We start from the raw sequence: 10,274 nt of genomic DNA on the forward strand, positions 1-10,274 counted from the left end.
GACATTAGTTAAGATATATGAACTTCCAGTGGTACCTATGCCTGATAAGAAGGATTGGCATGTGCCTCAATGTGTCGAAGACGAAGAAGTCATACCACCAAAATACAGAAGACCACCTGGGAGGCCGAAGGGGAGGTGTAAGAAAGCAAGTGAAACACTGTTGTCCAGCACAAACTGCTGTGAAAAATACGGACGTGAAGGTCATAACAGGCGTACGTGTAACTTCTTTCCGAAGGAGAAATGATTTTAAAGTTTCATGATACATTGCATGATTTGATGTATTGTCTTAAATTGATTTGTGTTTTCGCTAATGTTAAATAATGTTTGAACAATGTTTAAGTTGAATGAGTGTTTGCTTTTTTATGATTTAACGTTTGCAAATCCTTTTATAAGTCATTTAATGTTTAGTATTGTTTCTTGAGTAATATGTCACGTTACAATAAAATTATTGTTGTTCAAATAAGACGGCAACTCTATCAGAAAAGGTTTTTTTATGTTAACGTAAATTTATTCATTAGAAGTAGCATTATGATACATCACTGGTAATCATCAAAGAAAAGAAAAAATTTAAAACAGTTCAAAATTTTATGAAATAATATGTAAGCTGTTATAAAATCTTTAAACTGATAATTGATACTATTTCGAAATTGTGATACATTGTGTCTTCAAATATGATAAAACTATTGATGATACATAACTTTACATCTATTTACATAAGAAGATTTCTATTATAACAGGTATATATGATACATGACTATTTAGTATGTATACTGTATGTGAATATTTGCTTTTGAAAATACAAAGTAGTACAATAATATTGTTGTATGTAATCATAGTTGTCTAATAAATCTAAAAAATTTATAATACAATAATATATAAAATTATTTTAAAATTAAATAAAGTACCTGCTAAATTTCAACTATGAACTTAGACAGTTTGAAGTACTATTGAACAATTTAATTCTATATATATTACATTAATTTTCTTGTGTCGAACAAAATAAAAGTAAATGTTGATAAAGACATTTCACAAACTTTAATTGATCTAAAAAATTGATGATAATTTTCTTCAACAAAAAACAATAGTATCAAACTTAGTATTTGAAATTACAATAATAGAGGTCAATAAGATAGTACAAAAAACACTGTTTAGAACATATCTACGCAACAACTTAATATCTACTCTATGGCAACAATAGTAAAATCATCGGTCGGAGGGATATAAATTGACCGTGGTCTTAGTGGATCATCATGGTCACTAACATAAATTTTTTTAGCCTTTTTGAATCCATAATTTTATAAGAGTGTTGCATATCTCTTTCGATAATATTCTGCATCAATATGTGATGAGGAAATCGACATTTGGTCGCTAAGAAACTCAGGATAAGCTGCCACAAAAACTCCACAGTCTCTAAACATGAATAATCATATGGTAAGAAGCAAAAATCAGATATAAATTATATGATGTATCATAACACATGCACTGTACACTGGATGTATCAAGTGTATAAAGAAGCAAAATCACATGTAAATTATATGATCTATCATAATACTTGCACTGCCATAGTAACTTTATAATTATGTATCAATTTCAATTATGTATAGTTAGAAAATGTTCAATAATAGAAATGATTTCAACTCTTTGTACATATATAAACTTGTGAAGAGATACTTACAAACTTCCACTATGTATCAGAAGTAATGATATATCTCATACTTATGTATCATACTTATGTTGTTTAATGTATCCGGTGTAAGCAAACTAAAACTCACATACAATTTTTAGAATGTATCATATAAATCTAAAATCTCAACAAGTTAGATCTGTATATCATAATAATTATATTACATGTATCAAGTATAAAACGAAACCATAATCACATATATTGTATTATGTATCATAAAACATGCAAGGACTCATTAACCTTGAATCTATGTATCAAACGCAGTACGTTGAACGTACCATATCTATAAAGAAATAAAATCATATAAAATTTATGATGTATCAGAACACATGCAGTGTCACATTGTCATTTTTATATTTATGTATCAGGTTCAAATACCTAAATAACATACCTTTGGTAATGGGTCTCTTTTCACAACTTCCTTTCTTCTTCTCTTTGAAATCACAACAGCAGACTTTTTTCCTTTACCAGTAGCTGCTCCCGTAACTTCTTCATCATTGTAGGATCGTTTTGATACTTATATCTATTTTCATAAAAATGACTGTCTTCATAATCGAATTGACCAGAAACAAATCCAACACCAATTTCAATAGAAGTTGAATGCAATTGAGTAAGACCCAAGTTAAAATTTGATCCTGACATCATTAATGTCATTAAAATGCTTAAAGAACATAGAATTGAAAAACGATTTCTTCAATTACAAAACTAATATAGAAAAACATCAACTGAAAACAAACTATCCTCCAATTAATTTTGAATAATTAAGTTAATGGAGTAAACGTGTGAAAGTTGTAACTTCAAAAACATATATTGCATCAAAAATGAATTTTAGCATAATATTAGCCATTATAACCGTGATTTTAGGCTAAAATATAGGAATTATGTGTTGTGATCAAGATATATAATAATGTATCTGAAAAAGAGAGTGTTTAGTGAATTAGAAGGAATTTTTGTAATATGTTTAGTAGGATGAGATTTTAGCTAACATTAAAACTTAAGGTATTCATTTATATAATTTTTCCTATTTACTTTACTTGTAAGAAATATTATGCAACAATACTATTACATATTGAGTCAATTAACAAGGTTCACTAATGGGTTGGTTGAAAAATAAATATTAGTTGGAATTAATAGTCGGTAGGATATTTTTATAAAATACAAAAAACTCATAGTAGAGTTTACATTTTTAAAAGTTCTCAAATAATAAAATTTTAACCCAAAAATTAGTCTCTTTCTAATTTTTAAAAATTTAAATTGTTTGTCAAAGAATGATAAATTACAGTTCTTGTTAAATTCTTTTCAAAAAAAATTACTTGAAATATCTATAGCCAAACAGGTCCAAATTCTAGTCTCGCTCAACTCATACCGTCCATTATTTGGCAAAGATTAAAACAAGAGATAAATAATTTTATATTTTTTCCTTTAAATGGAAAGGTTTCTTTAGAAATTATTTTGTTACAACAAAGCACTAAATAAAAAAGTAACACATATTACAAAAACACATGCAAAAAATATTTTCCATCAGAACAAACTCACCATTGGGTTGGAATAAAACATGCTTCACTCGACTTCATCCAGCTTCTGTACAATTTAAATACTCTGAACTCGAAGAGCCCTATATATCTTCACCTCAATAATCTCTCAACAGGCTATCCTCTTTACTTATCCTCTCTAAATACCATAATGAAAAGAACGAAATTAAAATGCTATCTATCAACAAAGGGGAAGAAAAAGAAGGCACCACTGCCTACATTTATAACTCAATTGCTTAACTTGAAGAAAGGTATACATACATTTTCACCTCAATCATCTTAACTTGCTGCAACTAATACATCCCACAACAGCCTTTACAGGTGAAATTAACTTAAGAGCTGTATTTCCTCTTCCAGCTCTAATATCAAATTGAAGTGAAGGATTAAAGAGCTCATTTAGCAACGAACAAAGGTAAAAATAATAATAAGCACTGCTACATTGAAGATTTCCCTTTTATTTTACAAACAAATACTACAAGATTCTTCCCGTTGGTTGTACTTCCATCAACTGCCAGTAACGGAAGTTGAAATGTACCAACTCTTCCTGGTAACGGAACAACCCCATCATTCAATAGGATCAAATATCTGTAATATCATATCAACTAGCAATGGAAAAAACATATACCTAATTTATGAGTCAAGGTCTCCTCAAGGATGTCTAGATGTTTCGTCGTGCAGTTGAGCAGATCTTACATTGGGTTCATCCTGTCAACATTAAGGAAAGCCATATGAGTCCAGCACAATTTAGTGGCATAGCACTTAGCTAGAATAATTTCCCCATGTGGAGCTATAGTTCCTGCTTGCAACATTGATAAACTATTTTAGTAATATGAACTACCATTGCTTATTTTGCATGTTTACTACATAATATGCTGCTACTCAAGTGCTGAACAGCAACTGCAGCTGGCCGTTTTTATTACTTTTGACATTACACCTATGCTTCCCCGAATTGGCCAGGGAAAGAAAGAAAGCAAGTTAGCATATGTAAAATCCAGTAATGTTTTGGCCTAAGTTGCGCACTCTTCATTTTTTATGCCGCACCCGTGTCGGATTCTTCAAAAATCCACTGTTTTTGACGAATCCGACACGCACCCATTGACATTTTTGACGAGTCAGAGCAACATAGGTTTTGGCTTGTCAAATATCCCAGTTTCTGGATTACACAGGATTAACATGAACACTTCAAGAGCAGCACATGCATGTGTTCCAAGGCAAAGAAACTAAATTCCATAACCTGATTAAAAGCTCATGATTACAATTTCCTCGTCAGATTAGCAGTGTTGGAAAGGTCAGACACATACTACTTAGTCAGCTAGTAATTAATCAGTTAGTCAGCTAGTTAGTTACTGTGATGCACAGATTATACTGTTGCATTGATTCGTTGTTACATTGAGTTAGTGGTGAGTGAGTTAGTTGTTTTAATGAGCTGGCAGCTAAGCGTGCAAGTGAGTCGAGCTAGGAAACTTCTAGATGATTCTAGAAGTTGCAGATAAGTCTATATATAGATGCATAGCTGGAATAACACATTGCATTGTACAGTTTCCAATATACAGAATTCATTTTCCTCTACTCTGTCCATAAAGCTTGCTCTGCCAAGCTCTTCTTTCTTTTAGATTTGATAGTTTTTCACATGGTATCAGAGCCGCGATGATGGTGTAGAGTAGAGTAGATTAATAGAGTTTAGATCTCAATCATAGTCCAGAACTATGTTGCTAGGACTCATCAAAAATATCATTTTTGAAGAATCCGACACGGGTGCGGCGTTGAAAGCGAAGAGTCCGTGCAACTTAGGGTCCAGAATAGATCTCTGTTCAGTTGAAGGATCTTCTCAGATTGAATTTTGTTTTTCCTCTTTTGAAATTGAAATTGTTGTAGTGAAGGTTACAATGGCACCAAAAATCAATTCGAGTAATCCTTTGTTCATAGGAACATCAGATATAATTGGAGCTACCTTAATTCCAATCAAGCTTGAATGGATCGGAGAATTATGGTGTATGGATTCGATCAAGAATAGCTTTACTGGTAAAAAGGAAGTTTGGATTTGTAACTGGAGCATGTGGTAAAGAGATGTACATAGAAGAGTTACATGAGCAATGGGAGACTTGTAAGGCAATGTATTGCCATGGTTGATAATGGAATTGTTTATGCAACAAGTGCTCATGAGGTGTGGGAAGACTTAAATAAAAGTTTTGACAAGGTAAATCGTATGACACTGTATCAACTACACAGGGAAATCATCTATCCCAATTACTGATACAATTTTTAGGCGGCTTGAATGATTCCTATGATCAGACTAGAGGCAAATTTTGTTGAAGGGAATTACAACTACTCTTAATCAAGTGTATGCTATGATAGCAGAAGATGAACTTCAGCAGCTAGTTTGTGCATCTGTCACAAGTAAAAAACTAAATCCTATTGCAATGCAGATCAACAAAAACACAGACACAAATTATAGGAACCAGAATTACAAAGCAAAGGAGTGTGATTATTGTCATTTCACTGGGCACACAAGAGACAATTGCTACAAGTTAATAGGTTATCCTATTGACTGGAAATAAAGAAGGAAAGCAAATAATAATAATGGAGGTTCAAAAGGATTCATGCACCAAAATCATCCAGGTGGATATAACTATCTGGATTCTGGGAGGTTCAATAGTCATAGACATCATGGAAATCAGTATGCAAGTCAAGTCAATACTCAGTCTTCACATAACAGTTTAAATAATCAACTTCTTAGTGGAGATGTTCGTTCAACTGCCTCAACTAGCCATAGAGATCACAAGGAGGTTAATAATGCAATGTATGCCAAAGGACAAAGGTTCACTGATGAAGAATACAAACAAATTATGGAGCTTTTGAACAAGGGTCAACAAGATATGAAGCAAGTTAACATGACAGGTATAGCTACCTGCTTATTGTCTCATATTGAGCCACAAGAGTGGATAGTAGATTCTGGTGCTACTCATCACATTACAGCAAGCAAGAATGTATTCACAAAGAATGAAGTAGTCAAAACAGGAATGGATAAAGTGAATCTTCCAAATGGAGCAAAGGCTGACATATCATATATTGGAGAGGCATTAGTTTTACAGGATAAAACTAAACTATGAAAGATATATTATTTGTGTCTGATTTTAAACCGAGTCTGCTATCAGTTCCCAAGGTCACCAGATAGTTGTCTTGCTTTGTATCATTCTATCCTGACTTCTGTGTGTTTCAGGATCTCTGCCATTAGGATTGGTAGAGAAAGAGGAGTCTTGTACATCCACAAGAGTGATTTTAGAGTGAAGAATGAACTTGCAAGTCAAGAAAGGCTAGTAGCAAGCTTGACTATGCATGATAGTAATTTATGGCACAAAAGACTTGGACATCCATCTGCACAAGTATTGAGATCACTAGATTTTGTAAGTCATAGTAAGGATCTTGAATCTCTAAATAATTGTCATGTCTGTCCACTAGCTAAACAGACTAGATTGTCACTAAGTCAAAAGTATGTTTTGATGTTGTACATATGGATCAGTGGGCCCTTATAAAACTCCAAACTTTGATATGAAATTCTATTTCTTAACAATTGTGGATGATTGTAGTAGATATACTTGGATACATTTACTGCAGCTTAAATCTGAAAATATTATGGCTCTAAAAGATTTACTGTTGATGATTAAGACTCAATTTGGAACTAGTGTGAAAATTATAAGAACTGATAATGGGATTAAGACTCAGTTTGGAACTAGTGTGAAGTAAGAACTGATAATGGGACGAAGTTCTTTAACAATCAGTGTAATGTCTTGTTCAAGTCTTTAGGCATATTACATCAAAGCAATTGTACTTATACACCACAGCAAATGGTGTAGTAGAAAAAAAAACATAGACAAATCTTGAATATAGCTAAAGCTATCAAGTTTCAATCACAAATGCCTATCAAATTTTGGATTTGGCTGTTCAAGTTGTTGTTTACCTGATGAACGGATTACCATCATCATCTATTGATGGTAAAAGTTCTTATGAAGCATCGTTTTCTAAGGTTCCCTCACTGACATATCTAAGGGTAATAAGTTGTTATGTTATGCTTCAACACTGTCTAAAGGTGAAAAGTTTTCTAAAGAGCTAGATTTGCAGTGTCAATGGGGTATTCCACTACTCAGAAAAGGACACTTGTTGGATTTGAATTCCAACAAGCTCTATATCAACAGAGATGTCACATTCCAAGAACATGTCTTTCCATTTGCCAACAAAAGAAGTCAGCATCACTTCACTGATCTAATCCAGCCATATGCAGACAATAGTGATGGTGCAAACTCGGTAATTTCAGCAGACCATGATGATGATTATTCCTCGAATGCAGAGGAACCTTCTCAAGATATATCAGTACCTGTTCCACCAGTTGATGCTACAGAGTATCCAGTTGCGTGATCAACAGAACCAATGCCTTCCCATCTAGACGATGAAGAGCCTGAATCTTGTCCACCTAGAAAGCCAAAGCAACCTATTTGGTTGAAGGACTATGCAGTACCAAGGAAGAGAAGAGGTACCAGATACGCTATGGCGAACTACTTATCCTACAACAGTACTACTACTACTTACCAAAGCTATGTGAGTAGTTTTTCCAATTTCAGCAGACCATGATGATGATCATTCCTCGAGTGCAGAGGAACCTTCTCAAGATATATCAGTACCTGTTACACCAGTTGATGCCACAGAGTATCCTGTTGATCACTCAGCTGAACCAATGCCTTCCCATCTAGATGATGAAGAGCCTGAATCTTGTCCACCTAGAAAGCCAAAGCAGCCTATTTGGTTGAAGGACTATGCAGTACCAAGGAAGAGAAGAGGTACCAGATACGCTATGGCGAACTACTTATCCTACAACATTACTACTCCTACTTACCAAAGCTATGTGAGTAGTTTTTCCAACTTGATAGAGCCATAGTTTTTCAGTCAAGCAGCTAAGGATAACAAATGGATCCAGGCTATGAAGTTAGAAGTCCAAGCACTTGAGGATAACAATACCTGGGAGATAGTTGACTTACCTCCTCGTAAGCATGCCATTGGTTCAAAATGGGTACATAAAATCAAGTGTAAGGCAAACGGAGAGGTTGAGAGGTTCAAAGCAAGATTAGTAGCTAAAGGTTATAGTCAACAAAAGGAGCTAGATTACCATGACACATTTTCACCTGTGGCCAAGATGGTGATTGCCAGGTGTGTCATTGCTCTCGCTGTCTCAAAAGGATGGTGTTTATACCAAATAGATGTCTACTATGCCTTCCTGCAATGAGATTTGGAAGAAAAAGGATATATGAAGATGCCTGAAGGTTTTCGACAGAAAGGAAGCTATAAAGTTTGTAGGCTGCTTAAGTCACTGTATGGACTTAAACAAGCCTCTAGACAATGGAATATTAAACTTACAACAACACTTCAGACTGCAGGATTTACTCAAAGTTCTTATGATTATTCCTTGTTCACCTTGAAGAAGACAAAAGGGATGGTGATAGTGTTAGTCTATGTGGATAATTTGCTCATCACGGGAGACGATGAAACTATGATTTCTAAGGCAAAAACAGTGCTACACAAGCAATTTAAGCTCAAGGATTTGGGGGTGTAAATATTTTTCAGGGATTGTTTAAGATCAAAGCAAGGAGTTACTCTATCAAGTCAACATCAGTGGAATATGATAACGCTACAGGTTTTACGGGTGATGTTGTCTTGAAGGATGCAAATTCATATCAAAGATTGGTTGGAAAACTTATGTATGCAACCATAACAAGACCAGATATTAGTTATGTTGTTCAAACATTGAGCCAGTGTATGCAAATGCCTAAAAGATCTACTATGGAGGTTGCATAGAGAGTAGCCAGATATCTTAAAGGTTCAGTAGGACAAGGTATTTGGTTAAAAGCTCAAACTGATACAGACAGTATGTTGGTATGACTCAAATTGGGCGGCCTGTTCCAATACAAGGTCTGTCACTGGCTATGTAGGGCAATTCGATGGATCTTTGATATCTTGGAAGTCCAAGAAACAACACACACTGTCTAGAAGCTCAACTGAGGTTGAGTACAGAAGCATGGCTTCAGCTGTTGCAGAGCTTACTTGGCTGGAAGGGTTGTTTGCAGATTTGAATGTGTCTATTCATAAACCTAACACTTTGTTTAGTGATAGCAAGTCAGTTATACAACTGGCAGTCAATCCTATCTTTCATGAGAGAACTAAGCATATAGAGATTGATTGCCACTTCATCAGGGACAAAATCAAGAGTAGTTTGGTGCAGACTGTGGTTTGGTGGAGACTTTGTGTATTCCTACACAGCATCAGGTAGCAGATATTTTGACTAAGAGCTCGGGTCATGATCAACATTCTCATCTGTTAAACAAGCTTGGTATGCTCAACATTTTGCATCCTTCAACTTGAAGGGAGTGTTGGAAAGGTCAAACACATACCACTTAGTTAGTTAGTCAGCTAGTAAGTTACTGTGATGCACAGATTTTACTGTTGCATGCTGCATGGATTCAATGTTACATTGAGTTAGTGGTGAGTGAGTTAAATGTTTTAATTGAGCTGGCAGCTAAGCGTGTAAGTGAGTCGAGCTAGGAAAATTCTAGATGATTCTAGAAGTTGTAGACAAGTCTATATATAGATGCACAGCTGGAATGACACATTGTATTGTTGAGTTTCCAATAAACAGAATTCTTTTGCTCTACTCTGTTCATAGAGCTTGCTCTGCCAAGCCTCTCTTCTTTTAGATAGTTGTTCACATACAGAATACAAAAGACTCCCTTATCCTTTTAGATGGTTGGATGTAACTTTGCTATTCTCCTGTACAATAACTAAGAAAGCACCTCAATCTATAAACTCTTCATCATGTCTCTAGGTATTAAAGTATATGAAACTCCATGATTTTAACTTATATCAAGCAATTGTTTTCTAAACACAACAACAAATATTTGGGAACACTTCTTATTTATCAAAAATGGCTCGTATAACTTTAACAAAAAAACTGCAAAAGGAACCACGTCCATCAATTTTGTTTCAGCAATCTACATGGCTTTATGGTTAAATTC

At 34.3% G+C, this 10,274-nt stretch overlaps 1 protein-coding gene across 7 annotated transcripts in view; it reads right to left on the reverse strand.

Moving 5' to 3' along the window:
- Positions 1-3,407: 3,407 nt before the first annotated feature.
- Positions 3,408-10,274, reverse strand: part of LOC107878057 (protein FAR-RED ELONGATED HYPOCOTYL 3) — a 20,469-nt gene continuing 13,602 nt past the window's right edge. For all 7 annotated transcript variants that reach the window (XM_047393549.1, XM_047393551.1, XM_047393548.1 and 4 more), the window contains 2 exons: positions 3,842-3,921; positions 3,408-3,760 (listed from right to left, as the gene is read on the reverse strand). In XM_047393549.1, coding sequence (XP_047249505.1) covers positions 3,865-3,921 — 57 coding nt within the window. In that variant the 3' untranslated portion in view covers positions 3,408-3,760; positions 3,842-3,864. The remainder of the gene's footprint in view (positions 3,761-3,841; positions 3,922-10,274) is intronic.

Source organism: Capsicum annuum, chromosome 7 (genome assembly GCF_002878395.1).
Source record: "Capsicum annuum cultivar UCD-10X-F1 chromosome 7, UCD10Xv1.1, whole genome shotgun sequence".
In the NCBI taxonomy this organism is placed as follows: domain Eukaryota; kingdom Viridiplantae; phylum Streptophyta; class Magnoliopsida; order Solanales; family Solanaceae; genus Capsicum; species Capsicum annuum.